Source organism: Carlito syrichta, unplaced genomic scaffold (genome assembly GCF_000164805.1).
Source record: "Carlito syrichta isolate Samal-C Ts95f unplaced genomic scaffold, Tarsius_syrichta-2.0.1 Scaffold305238, whole genome shotgun sequence".
Taxonomy (NCBI): domain Eukaryota; kingdom Metazoa; phylum Chordata; class Mammalia; order Primates; family Tarsiidae; genus Carlito; species Carlito syrichta.
Window position 1 is genome coordinate 45,743 of NW_007249334.1, and position 22,779 is coordinate 68,521.

General features: G+C 47.1%; 1 protein-coding gene across 5 annotated transcripts in view; it reads right to left on the bottom strand.

The window, feature by feature from the left end:
* The window catches only part of PPP6R3 (protein phosphatase 6 regulatory subunit 3), a 99,324-nt gene that overhangs the window by 23,865 nt on the left and 52,680 nt on the right, over positions 1-22,779 (bottom strand). For 2 of the 5 annotated variants that reach the window (XM_021714110.1, XM_021714111.1), the window contains exons 10-17: positions 21,411-21,560; positions 21,048-21,112; positions 18,320-18,435; positions 16,529-16,614; positions 9,673-9,759; positions 3,529-3,626; positions 1,844-1,898; positions 642-772 (exon numbers count right to left, since the gene is read on the bottom strand). In XM_021714110.1, coding sequence (XP_021569785.1) covers positions 642-772; positions 1,844-1,898; positions 3,529-3,626; positions 9,673-9,759; positions 16,529-16,614; positions 18,320-18,435; positions 21,048-21,112; positions 21,411-21,560 — 788 coding nt within the window. The remainder of the gene's footprint in view (positions 1-641; positions 773-1,843; positions 1,899-3,528; positions 3,627-9,672; positions 9,760-16,528; positions 16,615-18,319; positions 18,436-21,047; positions 21,113-21,410; positions 21,561-22,779) is intronic. The other 3 variants (XM_021714114.1, XM_021714113.1, XM_021714112.1) reach the window with 2 other exon arrangements.

Below are 22,779 nucleotides of genomic sequence, written 5' to 3' on the forward strand. Positions count from 1 at the left end.
AAAAAAAAAAAAAAAAAAAAAAAAGAATAAATGAAAAAAATGAGAAGTTCAGTTGCTACTCACATCTCTCTCAACTATAAAGATTCTGATAAGGAACACTCAAATAAAAACTCTGTGTATAGAAGCATGAATAATTAAAAAAAAAAAAAGAAAACTGGACTGCCCAGGATGTATCAACTAACGTGACCCTGTCTTTCCAAGACAGATTAAGTTGTAGGAAAAATCCACCCCTTTGGGAAACTTTCAGTCTTTGATAAGAAACAACATATAACTCAGCTGCTGCTGTTATTACTGGTGAGGGGACATTTATTTACTCAAAGGCACTGCGTGACTATATTTGTCAACACAATCTGCCATCAGAAGATGCTAGACCCTGGGTGACAGAGACTCCAACTCAAAAAAAAAAAAACAAAAAAAAACGCCAGATTTCCTAAGCTACACTTGAATACTCACAGCATTTTCAAGCAGATCACTATGACTGTCACACTACAGGTACCAACCCCCGTCAAATAACAAAGGTGTTTCTGATCATGTCAAAAGCGCTGGTCTCGGAGTTAAATGCGTGTTTGGTGACACAACGGATGTCTCATGATACCCATCTGCTATGTGTGCTGGCCACAACGTAACAAACCCTCTGTCACCTGGACCGTCTCTGGGATTCTGGCGTGAACGCAACGTGCTTTTCCTCCCAGATGTCCTCCTCATCAGAGCCACCATCATCAAACTGCTGTATCCTCTCCTTGCAGCATGCTTCAAACAAGGCAATATTCCCCTAGAAAAAACAAGAGAGAGAAAAAGAACAATTTAAAATCAAGTTATTTTCTCCCGAAAGTCACCAATGTAAATTGTAATTGTTCATTTGCTTAAAAAAAAAAATACTTATCACACATGCCAAAGTAAAACGTAAACAGGTGACGTCAGTCTCTAAGGCCACAACAAGAAGCCTCCCTGAAAAGACTGGGCTCAAAACTAACAGCGAGAAGCCCGGACCGCAGCCTCTTTCATGTGGCTGAGGAACCCTTTGAATCTAAGAGCCGCCTTGTCCTAGAGATGCAGTCCCAGATTTGTCCTACCAAGGAAAAGCCACGTGTACTTGTCTGCTCTTCCCAGCCCAGCTAAGCAGTGAAGAGCGTCAGTAGCCCAAATAGCAGTTTCTACATGTCACACCAGCAAGTAAACCCGTGGACTCTCTTGCTGGTCAATGAAGAATCAGAAGCGTGCTCACTCAAAGGATGTGAGTGCCTGGAGAACTGCCTGAGAGTGAGAGGTCTGCCCTGACCTGGCCCACATGTGGCTCCTGGTGACAAAAAGGAGTCAAGGGCAGCAGCTGGTGTCAAACTACAGACTTCCCTTTGAAGCCAAGTGTCTGTACTGCAATCACAAGTGACCCCATCGTTTTTTTTTTTGAGTTGGAGTTTCACTCTGTTGCCCAGGCTGAAATGCAGTGGCATGCTCCTGGCCACCACAGTCTCAACCTGCTGGGCTCCGGCCATCCTTCCGCCCCTCCCAAGTAGCTGGAACTACAGGCGCGTGCTACCACGCCTGGCTCATTTTTGATTGATTGTAGAGACGAGGTCTCACCAAGTTGCCGGAGCTGGTCTCGAACCTGCGGGCTCAGGCAATCCACTAGCCTCGGCCTCCAAGTGCTGGGACGACAGGTTGAGCCACCGAGTCCGGCGTGTATCTTAAACCAGGGCTGCGAAATCACACGCCCATGGCGTGTGACCCAGTCGAGGACGAGGGCTCTAGCATGCAGGGCCCCACATACATCCACACAGAAGCTCCCCCACTCCTCCACCTGTCAGGGGCCGTGCTGCTCACGGCAGGAAGTATTTATACTTACACTTTCATTTGTATTGAGAGTAAAGTTGATGTCTGATACTCGATCAAAAGAAACACTGTAAAAAAACATACGTGCAACAAGTGTTAATTACCTATGGGCTCACAGAAACACATTCACGAAAGTTCCCAGATTTAAAATATTTATGCCATCATCAAAATCTCTATAATTAAAAACAAACAAAGTCAATCTTCCTGTATTAAAATGATGCTGCCTCCTTTGTATTAAGGAATTTACACAGGATGGGAGGGCTGGGATGGAGGCTTTTGAGACACTCTTGACGACTTCTTGGAAAAGACTTTTAACATCCATGGTCATAATTGTGGTTCCCTGGGTCACACTAATACACTAAGAAAAAGCTTATTTGCAAGGAACCAAGTTAAAGCAGAAAGAAGTGCACAGAAGCTGTCCGATACTGAGCTTTCTTCAGAGATGGCCAAATTCATACACAAAATAAAAGGACAGCCATGAAATCTCATGCTATAACATGGCAAAATCCGGGGGGGGAGGGGGGAGAAGACTGCATGGCCTATTAGACATGATCTGAGGAGGTGGGGCTGTCGTGTAGTTTAGATCTGTTCTACTCAATCATTACTCCAAGCATCCAACACACATAGGACACCAGGAGTCCAGACAGGTGGGTGCTGAGATGCCAAGGGGGAACCTCCAGGGGCTGGTGTGAGTTGTCGGGTCCAATCCTGAGCGGACCGCTCCTGGGGTACAGATGTGACCACCTCGTGTTCCTTCTCATTCTGGATCTAAGTAAGCCAATGCTTAAGGCAGTTGACAGCTTTTGATTCCTGTTTATAGCAGGGCCTCCATTCCACTCTGCCAATACAGCATGTTTGTGGCACAATTAAGAGGGTGCTGTAGAAATATTTTAGCTTCTCACATGCTGTAAGCCACAATTTATGACAAACAGCAGCCTCCACTGGCAGCAGTTCAACAAATTATTGAGAGTTTGTTGCCTCCAAGGAGCCACGGCAGATACCGAGAGTTCACAGCCCAATCAGAAAGTCTCCTGGGAGCGTCATGCTCCAATATGCCAATACCAGCTGCCTATATTTTTTCTGAAACTCTGTTCTGAGCGAGCTGTGGGTGAGTGTTCTTCTTCCCCAAGACCAGATGCCAGGCCACCTGTCTCCATCCCTGGAGTTACCTACACATTTCCTGCTCATCACTTCTACACGGCATCAGCCCTTCTCATTTCTGTGCTTCTTAGCCCGCCTGAAGAACAACCGTCCCGCTGCTGCAAAAACCCCAATCTGCCTCGTGATGAGCCACCAGAGGGGACACACACAGGGCAGAGGTGTTCCTGCCCATGTGGCTGTCCTGGGCAGCACCCAGTGACTACCACGCAGGGATTCATTCCCTTAGACAACGCTGCTTCACACCAGGACCTGGCATTCAAACTGGAGCTTGGATTCCTCAAAGTGTTACCTAAATAAAAACACAACGCGGTGAAAGAGGCCACGCCTAGGGTGAGTGCTTCCTTCCCTGGAGTGACACCTGAAGTCCAGTCACTGGGCGTCAGGGCTGGCTGCGCTGGGCTGGGCTGAAGGACAACTACGGAGGGCGGGTCCTCCCAAACTCCCAAGCGCTGGAGAGCAAGGGGCCAGCACAAGCACAGAAAGGTGTTGCAAAGAGCAGGACTGCGCAAGACCGTGATGGGACAGGAAGATACTCACTTGCCAATGTCGTCCTGATCTGCGAACTTCTCATCGTTGAAGCCGAACTGGTCAATAAAATTGGACGTCATTTGTTGCATCTGATAATCAGAAAAGGCCTGGCACCCCAGGACCAGCGACAGTGACATAATGATTCTAATGACATTCTACAAACTATTTGCCCATTTGTGTTCCAGAAATCATCTTATTTATATAGCCATAGGGCTTTAAAAGTTGGTGTGTTTTTCTAAAAAAAAAAAAAAAATCAAATAATTTCAGACACAGTTTGCCAGAAGAAACTTTTGAAATTTGGTCCACAAGTCGTTCTAGCGCACATGTCACTGTAAGAAACATTGTACGATCACTCTGTCCTCCATTGTGAATTTATCTTTTGAGAGGTTTTGGGTTAAGCCTCGTTTGAAGAAGTGATCACATGACATGGAACCGTCTGAAATTATAAGGTGTACCAGTCACCTCTGGACACAACCAACTTTGTCCTAAGATCCAACAAGGGGTAACCACCCACCTCCCTCCTTGCCGCCCTCATCCCGTGCCCCCAACCCGCCACGGCAAAACAGTCCCAGGGGGAAAATGACCGATCAATGTGGTCATAAGCCTACCCACACGACGCAGGGACATTGCATTTTCTGAAAAAAAGATTTGTCTTAGAGGCTGAGACGCGAGTAAGACATAAGTAACTTCTACCCTGCCTACCTCAGGGAGAGGGCAGCATGTTTTAACATTTACCCACAATCACTTTGGAAAGCCTGTGGCACCAGCAGACCCGCGGGGAACCACTCTGTCTCCTTGCCTGTACCCAGAGAGCAACCAGGCTCACGTGGGTTTTCTTAGCTGAAAAGGGTGGGGATGGTATAATGGAACCCAAGAAAATGCTGAGACTCTGACTCAGAACAAGCAGACCAGGGAAGCACATGAAACTAGTAGGAATGCTCTCACGTTTCAATCAGAAGGCACAAAAAAGACATGAACGCCAGCAAGCGCCACCTCCTCATTCCGACCCAAACAACAGAGATGGAGACCAGCTAACGCTATGTGTGCTGCCCGGTGGCCAGAGCTGTGTGCAGACGGGATTGCTACTTTCTACGAGTGTACCCGGGGGTGCACGGGCAGCAGCTGCCGGCCCCACCGACGGCATCACTCCCATGGCCACTTCTGGGCAGGAGGCGGCCACGGCTAAGCTTTAGCAGCTTCTCCTTGGGCCCGATCTGAGCGGAGACGTGCACACCCCTGAACGCCTCTCCAAATCATTCCTGATCACTTGTTTTAGTGGCAGGGAATCATGGCATGGATAATCCAAAGTACAGGCAATTAAAAAACGAACCTTATATTTGGCTTTGGAAGGCATCTACTGCTCAGGTCTGAAACAAGCTGCCTATTTAGTATTTAGTATTTAGTTTGGCTCGATGCAGAGAGCCCCAAGTCTCCCTTTTTCTCTCATGCGAGACAACGGCAGACCCACTGGCCCTCTGCTCACTCTCGCGCCCACGCGGACCCCTCTCCTGCCCACGGAAATGGTCTTCTGTGAGCACACGGGGCACGGGGCCTGCAGGGGGCTGGCTGGGATCTCGCTGCAGAGGCAGCTGCACAGGACTGTGCTGGCCAAGGCGTGGAGCGCAAACCGAGTGAACTGTGGGAAGCTGGGTGAGAGCACAAGGGCGGGGCCGAGTCCAGGGATGCTGGGTCGCGTTCTGGACAGGTGAGTGGAAAAGGGCACGGGAAGCATCCGTATTCATTAAATTAAAAGTACACCGATTCCCCTGAATTGCTGTTTTCCCTTTTATGAGGCAAAACGGATGCTTGATAATTCAAAGACGTGGTTAAGAACCACGAAGTTATTCTGCTGAACAAGCTGCATAAGCCATGCTCTGAGATCATCTACAGATTCAAAATTTGGTCACTCGGAGAAGATTCCTCCCCAACGGTTTCAACTGATCTATTTTCCCATTAAAAAAAAAAATTTTTTTTTAAAAGATAGGGTCTTGCAATGCCGCTCAGGCTAGTTTTGAACTACTGACCTCAGGTGATCATCTCACCTTTAACCTCCTGAGCAGCTGGGACCACAGGCATACCACCACACCCAGCTCCTCCCAAATTTTTACACCTCTAACGATCTCGTTATGATTCTTCTGGATGAAAAAGGGAAGAAACATTCCCCAAAGAGTTTTGATACGTTAAATGCTTCATGAACAGAATGCAAATACTAACTATATTATAAATATATATAAACAGTATATATATACACACACACTTGTACACACACCTACTTGCATGCATTCCGTTTATCTATCCATCCATCTAGACAGAGATACAGCCAGTAGTTACTAACAGACAGTAGTAACTTCCATGCAATAAAGTAGAGAAAAATGATTAACTGTAGTCCTCACTAGTTACAAGCCTGCTATAGCCTCTTGAAAAATACAAACGAGCACAGAACTTCATGTTTCAAATCTAGTTTTTACTAATAAGCTATCAAAGCTTACAAACACACAAAAGTGACTACTGTTACTGTATTCTACTTAATGGTATATAAAAAGGGCTTTGAACTTGGAGAAACCCAAATTTGGAAAGCACCACATGGCTGTGCAATTCTTTCTGAAAAGAATTTCCAGTACTGTCATCCTGGCCCAAGTCAGAGACCGTTCAAGTCACTGAGAAGTGGGCCAACCACTTTATGAGCAAGCCTCTTCATGGCGATGCCGCCGAGGCTGCAGAAACTACCAGTCAACTCAATCTGACCTGACTGTCCGTCAACAGTCATCCTGTGTGTGATACGGCTGGGGGAGGTCATCAGAGCCCGCCTCTGGCAGTCAGCCTGAATTCTGCAGACACTCATGGCGAAAGAGCACCTTGCCTCGGTTCGGCAGGGCTGGGGCGTGGGGAGTCAGACACCAGAAAGCAGGAAACCCGAGAAGGCGGGGGGAAGAACAAGGCCAGCAGAGACATAACTGTGGCGAGGCCTCCCGGCCAGGGATACAACTAGGCAACCATGCTCGAGGGCCTGCCCGAAGTCCTCTATACTCAGAGTCTGGATCAATACAAGGCTCAAGCTCACATGGGATGAGAACTTGAAGTCTCGACCTGTCCATTCGTATTCTGATTTTAACGGAGACTAGGATGAAACTCTTAAATCCACCAGGATTTATTCTCAACACGTAAAAAATTGTTCTGGAGCATACTGACTTCCAGAATGGCCCAGGCAAAGAGGGGGTTACTGCAAGTCTGTCAATCAGAAATGAGTAGTAATCCTTCCCACTCTTAAAGGTTTACATGAAGTGGGTACATGCACAAGACTGTGGGCGTGGTGAGGGGCCGTGTGAGGCAGTTTAGTGACTGGAAGGCTTCCTACGCATGCCAGCAGTCAAACCAAAGAACAAGTAACAGAGAAAATCCACCCTGGAACAGACATGACCCTGGAACCAGGGTCATGAGAAAGAGGGGGATCTACTGTCTGGACACCTACATTTAACCCTTTGCACTTGGATGCCTCTCTGAGGGGGACACAGAGAGACTGCCTCTTGGTGATGATACAGGACTAACTTACACTAGCGCATATTTTTCAAAAATGTATGTTTCCTCGAAGCTTTCCCTTCAAGTTACATGGAAAAGCAAATAACGAGATGGAATCTACACTGAGATATGATCGATCAGTTGAGAAGCGGTTTTTCAGGAATCACGAGTGCGTCCTTCCACATCGTCTTCGAACAACAGACCATAGGACAATAAATTGCATACTATTAATGTGGGACAATAAATTGCATACTATTAATGTGGGAGGAAGAAAATGAGACCGTATTGCCTGCTGAAATAGAAATCACTGAGTGGAAGACGTCAAACAAACCACCATTACACAACATGCATCAGTGAACCTGCAATGCATGTCGGTGACTGCTTCACATGTCCACACCTTAGAAAAACAGAAGACCTAAAATTTTGATTTTTGTCATAAGTAAGTTCCTCAGCATCAAAAATTCCATTATAAGCCAAATATCATTACAATGACTGTTTCCAACGCTACACTATGTAATATGAAGTGATTCATTTTTCACTATTATAGTAAAAAAAAGTGAGGTCAAGTTGCTGGTATGTGACCCATGAGATATCGCCAAGTGCAAAGGGTTAACCAACTCCAGATTAAATCAACAGTCAGCAGTTCCAAGTTTATCAGCATATTTATAAATAGATATTTAGGGCATTCTTTTTTGTAAATCTGCTACTCTTTTTTGAGTTGGGGTCTCACTCTGTTGCCCAGGCTGAAGTGCAGTGGAACAATCACAGCTCACTTCAGCCACAAACTCCTGGGCTCAAGCGATGCTCCTGCCTCATCCTCTAGAGCAACTGGGACTTCAGATGCATGCCTTCACGCCAATTTTTTTTTTTTTTTCGAGTTGGAGTCTCACTCTGTCACCCAGACTGGAGTGCAGTGGCCGCTCCCGGCCACTGCAGCCTTGACCTGCTGGGCTCCGGCGATCCTTCCGCCTCAGCCTTCCCAGTAGCTGGAATTACAGGCATACGTTACCACGCCCGGTTGATTTTTTGATTTATCGTAGAGATGAGGTCTCACTGCCCAGGCGGGTCTCGAACCCGCGGGCTCAGGCAATCCACTCACCTCAGCCTCCCAAAGGCGCCGGATTACAGGCTGAGCCACCGAGCCCGGCTAATTTTTTTTAAAAATAGTGATGAGGTCTCGCTATGCTGCCCAGGCTGGCCTCGAACTCCAGGGCTCAAGCGATTCTCCTGCCTCAGCCTCCCAAAGTGCTGGGATTACAGGTGTGAGCCACCCTGCGTATTTGAAAGCTGTATTTTAGCAGGTACACAACTACCTTGGTAATTTACATTTTATACCATCACGCTTTATTCTAGGGGTGGATCAATGTGCAGCATTCGGATTCGTGTCTGGTTGAGTGGACTGTGCCAGTACTCAGGGGCTTCTGTGGAGGGAGAAGCCCTTGTCAAAGTGCTTCCTGGGCAATGCTGGAGTGTTCTGGAGAGAGGGCTATTGGCAGGGAGGCAGTGAGGGCTGCAGCCTCAAGGCACCGCAGCTCAACAGCGACCCCTATGGGATGTCTCTTCCGTGACCCTAACGCCGGTAGACTGGCTTCCAGAATCAACAGATAAGCCAGCTAAGTACAGCCAAGCACTTTTCCCTCTGGAAAAGGTGAAAGCTAACCTGTCGTTAGTATCAAAACCAAGCAATTGCTTAACTCAACTAATACTGGACAGGCGTAGGCCTTGGGAGCCAAAGCCAGGTCCGACACAAGCATCTAAAGCTTCATTCTGGCCCCAGTAGAGATGAGGCTCAGAGACTAAAAAAAAGAAGCCAGGCAACACCAGAGTGGTGGGAAGGAGCCCCCGCGAGTCCCACTGCCTGCACTGCAGCAACCTGCATGCCAAGGCCTCTGGTCCTGAGGACAGCTTCTCCATAGGAAGCACAGTGACCCACAAAGGGACCTCTTTTGCTTTTAGCTCCCAAACTTGACACCCAATAGAGAAGTGAGATCATCTGTCACTTCTCCAAGGACCGCCAATGGACACTAAACTGGTACGTTTATTATTTCTCTCCCGGTTTTCCCTACAAAGATTATAAGCAGATGATAAATGGAGATGAGTTTGGAGGCAGGGGGGCAGGAGTGGCAGCGAATTACTTTAACAACTAAAACCTAATTTAGATGTAACTATAAACAGAACTTACCATTAACCGGGGAAAGGGTCCTTTTAAGTAAGCCGCTGGGTTCTTGGGATACGGTGAAAGTTGACTTACATTTTTTTAAAGGTCTTATTTCTGTTATTCTTACCCACAGAATAATAAATGTTTAAGCAACACTCAACCACCAAAAAAGTCTGTGTAGCGAGCACATGGAAAAGGTTTTCTTTTAACGACTCAATTCACTCACAGCTCCTGAGAATTAACTTGGCCTCATCACTCTTACCAGGTATGGAATACCTCTGGAAACATAATCAATATAAACTCACCTCTCATGTACTCAACACGTCCCATTTAAAACGCTTTGGCCTAACTAATAAGTAACCCCAAATCACATGCTAATAATACATAATCATCAGAGTCATCTGAAGCTGATTCACAGATGGCAACTAAACTGGGCATTTAAAATAAAAACAAAAAGCAAAGCTTTAGGCATGACTCACTTGCTGCAAAGAAGAATCCTGTGAGAAACCCGTTTCTTTAAAGTCAATTTCATCATCACTGGATGAATGAATATGGCAGGTTGTAACCTATATGCATAAAAATGTAAAAAACTGTTTAACATAGAAAGTTTTGGACACTTGTATCAGCATTTTATGGAAAAGAATCACATTTAGTTTTTCCCTCAATGTGTAACAGAAAAAACCAAAGTAAATCACATTAAGTTGTCAAACCCACCCAGAGATTCAGGGGCACATTTTGCTCAGGTCTGGCTACCTGCCCTGCTAGCCTCTTCTGGTCATTTCACTCCTTGCCACTAGTATCACCCAAAAAAATTTACAAAAAGGGGTTACTACCAAGTGACTTTGATATCTATCTCAAATCAGATGTTTACAAAGGGAAATTTAGAAGTTTAACTGTACAGATGAAACATAAAACAGTTTGTATGTGCCAGGCCTGCAGGGAAAGACTGCAATCCCCAGGGATTACTAGTGAGCCACTTGAAAGGTCAAATTTAAATATAACCATTTCATTCGAAATTCTTGAATTACCTGCCCCCACTAAGAAAAGCATTGTCTGCAAGTACTAAATATGACTCGAGTCAACAGTTCCCTGCTTACAAAAAGATTCCAAGTCCTCTCACCCCGAAAACGTACCCCCGCCCCCCAGAACTTGCAACCAAATTTCAGTAATTAAACAGAAACACAAACATTAACTGCTCACCAATTCATGATTAAGTGATTTTTATTAATTTATAAATGTCACACAATATTGGGGAAGTATTAACAATTATAAATCGAGACATACACATGATTAAGTACAGCAATAATAGTAATTGCTATACAGTAAGTAAGTGCTCAATGTGAACAGTGTGCAAAATTCTGGAAACAAGCGCTCTTATTCCCGAGGTACCTTCCACCGAGTTCTCTGAGGTGTGCGGCCTGCACTTTCGCAGGAGTGCTCTGGACAGAGGACCCTGTCTCAGGGGAAGACACGAGCAACGGCTGCCTGCCAACTCCCAAGGCTGTGTCTCACAGCCTGGGCTACAGGTGCTGGCCTGGTCTGTTCTGTCTTGTCCCCACATTGGTTCAAAAAGCCCACGGTAGACTCCAAATGGGTCTACACAGGGTGCGGCCCGAATCATTCTGCAGAGACCACTGTCTGAAGTGTCTGCCCTTTGTCTGGCCTCTCTGGTCAAGCCACTGAGCCCAGGGATATCACCATTTCCTCTTCATCCTCCCTAAGGAGTAGACAGGGTGGTCCCATCCTACTTGGGAATCTGGCCAGATGAAATCAAAGGGAGACTGTACCCAACAAAAGGCACTGCCTGAGTTGGCAGCCACTTCGGTGAGTTGCTGGGGAAGAGATGTGGGTGTGGGGATGTCCCAGGAGAGCCCAGCCAGGACACAGAGGGAGACGCGGGTACTGCCTACTCATCTGTTGGATGACAAGGGCAGGACAAGTGGCCGTGCAGCAGCGGGTTTACAAGGCTGCAGGTCACATGGCCGGCGAGCTAGCGCCCAAATCACACTATTTCAACGTGTGTTTTAGGGCACAACTGCATGGGGGGGGGAACCAGAAATAGAAGACAATTCAGAGAGCTAGCTAGGTGAGCTGAACAAGAGCAGAAGACAGTTGACTACTCTCAGCCAAGTTTTGTCGACTAAGTTCAAATAGGATACAACATATCCTGAGTCATACTTTTTCCTACAGAAAAGATCTTACCACTTGTTAATTAAAGATGAGATGGAAACAAACTTTTGTTGAGCAACACTGTGTGTCAGACTTTGGGACCCCTTCACACGTTTTACTTAAATTGCATCCTCAAAACAACACTAGGAGGCATCTTAAATCGTTTTTCCCCTCCAAAATGAACCTAGGCTTAGCAAGTTATTGTTTTGTGTAGGTTGTTTTATTTTGGGGTAGAGACCAGGTCTCACTATGTTGCCCAAGCTGGCCTTGAACTCCTGGGTTCAGAGGATCCTCCCACCTCAGCTGCCCAAAGTGCTGGGATTACGTACGGGGAGTCACTGTGCTCAAACCTAAAGTTCTTAATCACACAATGTGTACACATCTTCACGATTACGTGAATGGAAGAAGCACTTCTAGCTCTACCCACCCCATCCCAGCCTGAACTCATTACTCTTAAGACGAGCTCAAGGACATACCCATAGGGGAACTTACTAATCAGAACCCCACCAGTTCATCACTCAGGTGTATACAGAACTGAGGTCCTGATCTGCATTCTCCGTGGGGCATGTCTAGCTCACACCTGTTCACTCTACCTTCAAAATGAAACCTAAAATCCTGTCACTCCTATTGTCAGCTTGTTTGGGAGAACCACCGGGACTCAGCCGGTTGGGTAGCTCATCAGTCCCCTGTTCCTAACTCTTGTTCCACTCCGGTCTGTTCTCACCCCAGCAGCCACAGCGATTCTTAAAAAAATGTACATCAAAATGTCTCTTTTAAGTGCAAAGCCTAATGGCTTCTCATCTCACTAGATTAAAAGACCAAGGAGCTCACTGTGGACTCGAAAGCCGAACAAACCCTGGCTTTTCTGGGCCACCGGGCTCCTGTTTCTGGCCCCCCCACTTGCTTGTGCTGCCCTGTCCACACTGGACAGCAGGCCTGCCCCTGCACACACTGGGAACGACCTGCCCACGGGGCCTCTGCCCTTTGCTCTTCCTTCCCTCCTCCCTTGCTCCCTCCACAAACGCTGCCTTCTCTGAGGGACTTGCCCCAAACACCGTGTGTGGCAGTGTGCACCTGCCTAAAACACTCCCCTGCTTGTGCTCCTTACACTTTGGCTCCGTCATCATGCAAACATCAAGTGCCCTTCCACAAACCTAGCTGGCACAGCCTACTACACTCTAGGCCACGCGGCACAGCTTGCCGCTCCTGGGCTATGCACGATTGCAGCACGTTACTGCACCGTGTACTGCAGGCAGCTGGAACACAGTGGCAAGCATCTATCGAAACACATCTGACTACAGAAGAGCTACAGTGAACACAGGGAATCCTGATCTCATAGGACCACTGCTGCAGACACAGCTTGTCGCTGGCCGAAATGCCAAGTGGCACAAGACAGTACACGCCCTGTCTTGGGTCCTCCTCCCTGGCTCCTCCATCTCCACTGAAGTGGGGACTCGGGCACACTGTGCTTAGCACTGTGTTGGCACCACTCGGCACACTGCAGGCACTCAGAGCTTTACTGAACTAATGAACACTAATAAATCACTACATAAGGACAGATGCTACAAAGGGAAACAAGTATATTGAAGGCTCTTGCCAAGCTAGATGCAGTTGATGCAAGCCCTTGATGCTGCAGTGAAGAAAGCTTCTGAGATATTACCTTTATCATAGCAAAATTTCAGTCTTATTCACTGTTGTTGGAGGAAAAAGCAAAGAGGTGTTTTCTCTGATTAGGCTGCCGAGGAAAACCCGAAGGGTGACGGGACCATTCCACCGAGGCCATGTAAGTAAAATGTGGAAGCTACCGACCTGGTCCTTGCTCTCCAAATGTTGTCCCCTGGCAGGCTTTGGTGTCAACATGACCTTGGGCTGGTTAGAAATGGCAGCTCTTAGGGCCACCCCAAGCTGCAGAAGCTCCAGGGGTATAAGTTCAACACACACATCGTGGTAACTGGTATTACTATACAATGTCCCTGACAAGAAACCTATCTCACCAATGGTGGGTAAAGCACCAACACTATTAAACCCCTTCTGCTGCAGGGAAGGCAAAAATGAAGCCAATTCAAGTTTTCAAAGTCAGAGCAAAAACGTTTCCTGTATTACCTAAGCTCTCTCTGCCTAAATCCTTGCCCATCTGGGGGCGCAGTCAAGACAGAGGTCTTTGAATGTAATTAAAACACTAACTTTTATTCCTAGTAAACTCCCAATATAAAAACATGGGCACTCTATGAAGCTACTGTGCACATTGTTTTGGTGCAATGGAGTCAGAGATCAGAGCACTCCAAGCACCTGCACGTTTAATTTACACATTCGTGTTGCGTGGGGAAACGAGAGTCGCCCCTCAGTGTCACAGGCCAAGTGGCAGGAGCGGGGCTGGCACGGCGTCGCGCCCACCAGCGAGCAGGTCCTTGGGCCCAGAGCCGGCAGCCGAGGGAAGCGGCCGGTGTGTGAGTGAGGGCGGCCTGGCTGTGAGCAGTGTGACGTAAAGGGGCTAACTCCGGCATGAGGGGCTGCCTCCAGCTCTACAGCGAAGCCTCCACAGGTTCCTAGAGCGGCGTCCCAAGCCTTGGGCCATCCCAAGCCTCCCAAGCCCAGCTGAGTCTCGGCAGTGCATCTAACCTCACCTAGCAATCTGGGGAGGGGGCAGGGCTAAGCAGTCTATTTCTAGCTGCCAATTCCAGTGATGGACGAGCTGGGAAGGAGGTAAGTGTACCACCACACGCCACGCGTGGGCACTCTTCTTCCGTGTCACTTCAGCAAGGGGAAGGCCCACTGTATTTGCCAAACTGTGTTTATAATAACGATGTCCACAACAGCACAGTTCCCAAGGAACATAGCATCTAACCCCAGAGACAGAGCTTGAAAACCAGGGCAGGGAAATGAAGAGCCTGGACAAGACAGCTAACATTTCCTTGGTGCCCAGGGACTACTACATACCAGCCCTCAAACCCTTGGAACAGCTGTGGCCCTCACAATACTACAAATCTAAAGTCCCCGTTACACTCACGACTAATCAGAGGTGGTGTTTAAGGTGGCTCCGGGACCAAAGAACTGATGAGTTCTTGAGATCAACCGGAAAGCCTCAACAGACAGCAGAATCATGGCGCAGGGCCGACACAACAAGGGACGAGCACAGTGAAGAGGGCGCCATTAAAGCCGACCCTCTTGATAGACGCCAACTCTTTCTGCTCGACTGTAGGTTATTTATGAAGTCCAAGTACAATGGCAGGAAGTACAGCAAGCAAAGAAGGTTGCCCCCGATTAACTTAATACAGCCTACATGGGCGGAACATTTATTTCACTGTATGCCCACAGCCCTTCATGAAGATATCTGTGATAAATTCACGCACAATCATGCAGCAGATTGACTGACAGCATCACGTACAGCAACCGAGCAGAATCTGAACTGCAATGGAGTCCATCTTTACTACAGAACTCTTCCCAAGAGAAATCTGCTTGAATTACCTAAGATTAAAAAAAGGTTTTTTAAGGACTGAAATAAGTTTAACTAGCTATCTTAAAAATTCTACTTTTTAAGTCAACCAGAGGAGACACACACATATATATATACATATTTTTTTTCTGAGACAAGGTATCCCTCTGTCGCCCAGGTTGGAGTGCAGTGGCTCAATCATAGCTCACTGTACATGGAACTCCTGGGCTCATGTGATCCTCCCGCCTCGGTCTCCCAAAGCACTGGGACTACAGGCATGAGAATTTTTAAAAGACGTTTCTCAAACAAAACCATAATTAATGTTTCTAAATATTCCTTTATAAGTAAGAAACAAGGCAAAAATGCCCTTAAAGGAGACATTTCATCCAAAGGAATCAATATGGGAGCCTCTAAATTTAAACAGTTTGACTTAACAATACGGGAGAGGACAATTTCACTCCACAAAAAGGCTGCCTTATCCAGAACTCCCAGGTTAGGGGATATTTTGAGCATCTAACTCAGCTCGAATTATTTTGAGCAGCTGGACTGGAGAAAAATTCAAAACCATCTGCAACGGGGAATGTGTTCACTAGAAATCGCGTGGTGAACCTGTCCTTGAGGAATCCCTTGAGGACTGGGGCCGAAAGTCTCCATGTGAGAGCCAGTCTCTTCGTGGGGCTGCAACGCACGGAGGGAGGCACCGGGGCTGGAGGCCCCATTTCAACGAGACGGCCCCACACAGCTTCCTTTTTACGCTCATCTCAACCTCACAACTCTGCCAACTCTTGGATCTTGCTAGTTCTACCACCCCTCTGCCAGGAGTCTGGAAAAAGATAACCACGTTTCGCTTAGACGAAGCCCAGGCCCTCAGGGAGCGTGGCAGGATGACCCAGGGACTGTGCTGCAGCGTTCAAAGCCTGCTTCTCTCTTGTTCTTAACAGATAAGGCTGCCAGACAATTGATTCCTGACACGGTGTGATCGCATGTTAGAAAGTCAAGACTGTCGCTGCTACATTTCGAAGACAGAATTAGAAGCCAGGCACACACACTTCAGTGCAGAGCCGAGCCCTACTTCTAAGGCAGGGCTGCCCCTCGGTGATCGGCTGGCACGTGCTTACAAAATGCTTTCCCCGTCTTTAAAAGTAAAAACAAAGCAATACTTACCTTAAAATGCCATGTTTTAACAAAACAAAAAGTACATTCCAAAGTCCAATATAGTTTAAAAAAAATTATCAATGCCATTATTCCCTGGCTAAGAGTACTAATCCTGGCAAAAACGTTTAAGTTGGGGCTTAAAGTCATCTGCAAAATGCTCCCCCATCGAGAAGGACCTAAAACGAGGGCCAGTTCAGCTCTGTCACAGGAGAAGACATCCCAAGAGGCATTCAGGCTGCCTGAGCACCTGGGTTGTCTGAGGCGCGTGGCAACAGTGCCGGCAGGTGCGAGGCAGGCTGCGGTGTCTGAGGGCTCGGCAGGGCGCGACGGGGAAGGGACCTGCGTCGGGGGAGCAGCGGCTTCTCAGGGTCCTTCTGTCATCCCAGGCAGGGAATCAGGAGGTGATGAGCCCAGTTCCCAAGAGCACTGTGAATACCAACCTCTTCCTGGCGAACAGACACAAGCTTACCCTTGGCCCATCATTACTGAGGGAAAGGGACGATCGCTGACATCTTCTGAACACACGGGCCAAGGGTAAGAGCACTGAGAAAATGAAAATGTAACCTTATAAAACCTACTAGATCCACCGTGTTCCTCTTGTTAGTTTCGCCTAAGGAGCTCGTGCAGAACGTCTCCCATCGCTCCCTGACTTCGTCGGGAAGATCTTCAGCGTGAGAAAGGCAAAAAAGCATTATCACCACAGTGACCCCATGCAGACAAATAAAGTAAACAGGTAATGCAAGAGTGGCCCTACTCACCTGGTCCGTCAGTGGTGAGCAGGCCCTATCAGCCGAGTCACTGAGGGACAGCCAGCCCAGTGCTCTTAGAGGCATGGTGCTATTAAACCGACAGCCCAATCCCACAGACTTGCAGGAACCAGAATCCCCCTGCCCCACGGTGCAGCCTTGACTAGGCCAAGGGTCTCAAGGAGCTCTGTCAACTTAACAAGTTTCTCAAACTGTTTTGGCAGAAACCTCGAAAGTGTGCTTCCAATAAGCTCCTCTGAGAAAGGGCTCCGGCAAGGTTTGCGGGGAGTCGTCTTTTCCTTGCCCAAGTCATCTTGGGACCCACTGCAGATGACAGCCCCTGAACGCTTTTTCTGAGACAGTGATGGGCATCTGAACAATGAATGCCCTCAGAGCCCAGTTTGGCTTCTCCAATTGCTCCATGATAATGCTTCTTACATGTTTGTATCATGGACCAACATATTAGATACATATGCATTTGTGAAATTCTACTTTCTAGAGACTTTTTTTTTAAAAAAAAGGACACATATTGACTTTTCTGAGAAAAATGAAACCATGGCTGTACTTTTGGAGGCCTCACCAGACCAAAGTTGTCATTTGACAATTCTGGTTTCAACACCCACGCATGTGTGCACACACAGACAACACTAGGCAAGTGATTTCATAAGGGAAAGACATCGAAAACACTTAATCATACCACATGGCCATTTCTCCTTGGTTAGAGCATAAACTGATGAGAAATGACTTGAGGAAGGGGCTTATACCTCTTACCCCTCTCTCAAGAAACAAAATTACAGGTCACCATGCCCTGGGTTTTCTGTCACTGGGTGACAACTATGCTCTTAGTGCATATGGAACTGGTAACCGCCTCTTGGGCAAACATGAAGTGAAAAAAATAGAAGCATCCACTGGGAAACAATTTTCAGCAAGTTAACGCTGAATGAATTCTACACCACAGACACCGAAGATCTCTCACATTCAGGGTTGTTCTCAGGACTAGTAACCCTGCTGGCACAAAAACCTTGAGAACACAGATCCTAGTGCTCTCGGTGTGGAGGAGATGACTCGGGGCCTGCTGCCAGGGTAAAAGGCCTCACACGGCTTCTTCCAAGTAACCTGGGCCGCTTACACTGAAATGCGAGTACAGAGAGAGTCCTGGAGGAGCAACATCCTTCACTGCAGTGATAGCTGCCAAAGCAATGCTGACACAAATGCTTTAATATCCCCGGGAGGGAACTTAATTTGCAGGGTGCACACAGGCCTTCAGAAGAAAAGAAAAAGCAAGAGCCACGAGAGCTCAAGTGGCTCAGTGGCCAGCACATGAGCACCTGAAGTGCCAAAGACTCCAACAAGGACTTGCAGAGCAGTGCTGTCTAAGGATGAAGGTGGGGGACTCCAGAAAGCTGCGCTCGGCCAAGCCTGCCAACGCTTACGAAAGGGACTGCAGAGATAGGGACAACATACAGCCAAGGACTGTGCATGTAAACACATTCTTGAGAACCTCATTCAGAGGATCTGACAAATAGAGAGAAGCTCCACAGATACCCACTGAAAATGTTACAGGGAATCGACTTCACCCTTGAATCCTTCCTCCGATCCAACAGAAATGTGACAACCACCTACCTTTGAGGAGCTGCTGCACGAGTGCACTGTTGGGGCCCTTGTCAGTGCTATGCACGATGCAGTTGGCTATCCTGGTGAGGTGGCCCATGTACCCATGCCGTCTTCCTCCCTCGGCCCTGACAAAGGGTCAAGGACAGGCACACTCAGATTCCTGACAGGATGAAGTGATGAGACGAGACACTTGGCCACTAACTGCGGATTTATCTGCAATCATTCTAAAGACGGAGGGCACCGAAGAAGATGAGAATGGACAGAAGAGAAAGCAGAAACGATGGCCTGGAGGGTGTCAAAACACTGCCAGGCAGCGCTGGGGGACCCTGGAATTGTCAACGCGAAGGTTATGCGGGAGCCTCACTCAACAGGCCGCAGCTCATTCAAATATCAAAACTAGCAGTAATGGTCAATAACATATTATATCTTGAAAAAGACCAAGCACTCATTCACTGATGTCTGAAGTTACTGTGATTTTCCTTTGTATATGTTTTTATGAACCTGTTTTTCAAACTTTAATCAGATTGTAAGGATCTGAGTTGAGAATTCTGCTGGTTTATTTTCTTAAAAGACATCGAATTTTAGTTACATCAATTAACAGAATGAACTATCTACCAACAACAGCATTTCTCAAGATCCTGGCTGACTTGAGGACTTGACGACTGCAGAGACAGTCAGCTGGCATCATCCATGCACTGTTTCCAACACAGGCAAATCAACCCTGTCCTCATCCTTCTCTCCACTTAGGGTCTAACCTTCCCAACCCTGAGCAATCTTCACATTTAAACAAGTTTCACATCAATGTGATTTCTCTGCCTACTTACAAAGTGCCAAGACTTTACATTCTATGAAACAAAAGGTTTTGATTGTTGATAACAGGGGACAAACTAAAAAGATTTTTGCTGGGAGGGAGAAAAGTTTTTCAGGAGTGACTAAAGGCTTACTTAGAAAATAAAATATCTGCTAAATAATCTCGAGGGCATGGTGACCCCTAGGGGACAAAAGGCACAGGGCTGGTATACACTGAGCTGCTCAGGGCCTCATCATTCCACAAGTCCCAGAGAGACAAGTGCTCGTCCAGGTAACTTCCTAATCACTCTCCTGCACTCCCTTGAGCCTAGAGGTGAACCGAAGGCTTGCCTCTAAGGTGGCCCAGGCCTTCCAATGTGCTTCAAGCTGCGGGTGCAGGGAAACACTGAGAAGGTTCCTTCAGGACCCCTCCAGATGTGGACAACGTATTCACCAGGGCTCCAGAGGGCAGGACTCGCAGGGAGAGCAGAGTACAGCACACCTCAGCCCTGGACAGATGCAGTGGTGGCAAGAATGGAAGTCAGGGAGGGCCCAAGGGACCACGATGGAGCCAGACACATACACAACTGGGCTATACAAAACACTCCCAAGGAGCTCCATCTGAAAAAACGTCCCTGACATCCACCAAGACTAGCCCCCTGCCACAAACAAAGTGCAATTTCTCGCAAGGAGACAAATCAAAACACTAGCAGTGCTTATTAGGCAATTAAAAAAAAAACCGGACCTCACCAAGTCAGGCTAACCCTCCCATGAGTCATCTAGCTCGTGGGGACCACAGATGAATCTTCAGAGACACAGCAAGAAAACTGGGAAGGGTTGACTCCCAAGGTCCAGGAGACAATGTTCTGGGGTGACAGAAGTGTCCTGTCTTGATTGTGGTGGTTACCTGACTTTACACATCTGTCAGAATTCCTAGGACTGGACACCTAAAATGTATAGTTTTACCATTTAAGAATTTAAGCTCAACAAACCTTAAAACAAATACTCAAAACAAGCATGGCCAGGTGCGGTGGCAAGAGGACTGCCACGGGTTCGAGACCCACCTGGGCAACTTGGTGAGACCTCATCTCTACAATAAATCAAAAAATTAGCGGGGTGTGGTGGCACAAGCCTGTGGTTCCAGCTACTTGGAAGGGTAAAGCTTAAGGATGGCCTGAGCTCAGCAGGTGGAGGCTGCGGTGGCTGTGATCATGCCACTGCACTCCAGCCTGGGTGATAGAGTGAGACTCTGACTAAAAAAAAAAACCCACGAGAAGAACGCCTGCGAGTACCTCCAGACATACCCACGGCCACCTACTTTAGAACCATGGGGTGGCACAAAGGAGAGGAAGGCTCCTTACAGAACCTGCGACCAAGAGGAAGTCCTCCACAACAGAGCTGCTCACATGCTTCAGCTGACACTTCACAAGCCAGACCCATCACCTCAAGGATGTTCTCACCAAAGAAAACCCTGAGCACGAACTCTTTTCCCTCTCGCCCCATGCAGGAAGCAACTCCTCTCCACAATGAGAACACGCGCCCAGCACAGTTCTGCTCTAAGCAGAAGGGGAACTGGACAAACAGGCCAAGTTAAGTCATCATCAAGGAAGACTTGACTTGAACTTCATAACTCTTCATTCAACTCCACGGTATTCGCAGAAAAACAGCCATTCAAAAAGGATTGGGAAGTCTCGAAGGCAGCACAGGGGTGGTGAGTACTCCCAACTCCTTGGTTTTCCCCAAAGGGAGGTAAAAAGACAGGGGATCTAACAATCCAGTATTTTAGAAATATCTGTTACAACGTAATAATCTGGAAGTGCTGGGGAAAAGGAACTGTCAAGTGGGCAGAACCACACAATTATTTTCACATTTCTCTGACTAGGGCAAGGGGGTATTTTCTTCAAACTACAAATCAACCTGAATTCCTTTCCAAAAGCGATTTACTTACTGTTTCTTCTCATTCATTTCCCAAGCTTCAAGTATTCGTTCTATTAATTGACATTTCTGGAAAAGCTGGGGAAAAAAGAATGTTCCAGTTAACATTTATATAAATATCAAAGCGTCACAACTTTAAAGTGAAACAGGACTCAAGGCTAGAGTACAGGGGTAGGTATAATCTAGCAAGCTAATGCGGCTATTAGCTACTGGCTAAACCAAACACAACGCAAGAGTAAATGTCCTCCAGACCCTCAGAGCACTACAGGTGTACGAGTTCCTGCCCTTGCCACACATCTGCTGGGAAGTTCAACGCTGTGGCCGTGCCGCTGACCAACACAAAGCAAGGAGAGGAGAAAGCCCCACACGAGCTTACGTGTTTTAATAATAAATTGTCACCAGTGGAGTCTTGATCAGTGATTGTGGCATTTTCTGTGTTTTCAAAAGGACTTGCAAGAATCAGTGCAATACAGATTTCCACTTGTGTATGCAAAAAGTTATTCCATGTGTATTTGAAGAACATGTCCTGCAAAAGAGGAGCAAAGGGTCTTCTTTTATTCAGTTGCTTCCATGTTCAAGCCACTACTGAGTTTAATGCACTTACAGAATAGTGATCAGCGACCTGACACAGGCGTGCGGTGCTCAGTCCAGCAGGACCGACCAAGGAGCGCGAGAGGCAGCAGTCCTTGCTAGCCAGTTTCATCTTCCATGGTTTCAGTTCTCCACAGACAGCGGTAGTCGGAAACCAGTTGTGCAGCACCGTAAGTAAGGTATGTTGCCAGAAGGAGAACACCTTCCCGTAATGTCATTACAGTATATTCTTATAATTGTTGTACTACTAGTTATTGTTAATCTCCTCCTGTGCCTAATTTATAAGTTAAACGTCATCATAAGTATGTATATACAGGAAAACACAGTGTACACAGGGCTCAGTTTCTGGTCTCTGGCATCCAATAGAGGTCTTGGGAAGTATCCTCCAAGACATGGGTGGACTACTATATTTTTAAGGGGGTTTGAAACATCACTTCATGGTCTAAATGACATGACCTTTGCTCATTCAACATGCTGGAATTTGCATGGAATGTAACAGAAAATCAGCAATAAGTATATGAAGAAAAGACAAGAGCATGTTTCTCAGAGAGAAAAGGGGTATCTTTCTTTACAAAGCAACTACCAAATACTAAGTTCAGTAAACTTGCAAGACATTTCAAAGAAATATAAGGATTTCATTTTGAATCACCAAATACTCACTGGATGGCTTTTGTGCAGGGCACTGTGCTAAGTGCAATATGGGAGACAGAGGTAGACAAAAACATGGTCCCTAATCAAGTGCTCACAACTTAAAGAGCAACCACTCCAGCATTCAAAAACTCCCAGATCTACTAGCAAACACAAATGAAGAATGAGAGGTGGTAATGCAAATCTCCTGGAAGTGCAAGAGTTTCCCAAATTACTTAAAAAGGTAACGGCATTACAAAAGGGAACAGATGGCCAGGAATGGTGGCTCATGACTGTAACCCTCTGGGAGGGCAAAGGTGGGAGGATCCCAGGAAACCAGGGGTTCGAGGCCAGCCTGGCCTATGTGAGACCTCATCACTACAAAAAATTAGCTGGACTTGCTGGCTTGCACCTGTAGTCCCTACTACTTGGGAGGTTGAGTCAGAAGGTTCACCTGAGCCCAGGAGGTTGAGGATGTGGTGAGCTGTGATCATGCCTCTGCACTCACACCTGGGTGACAGAGAGAG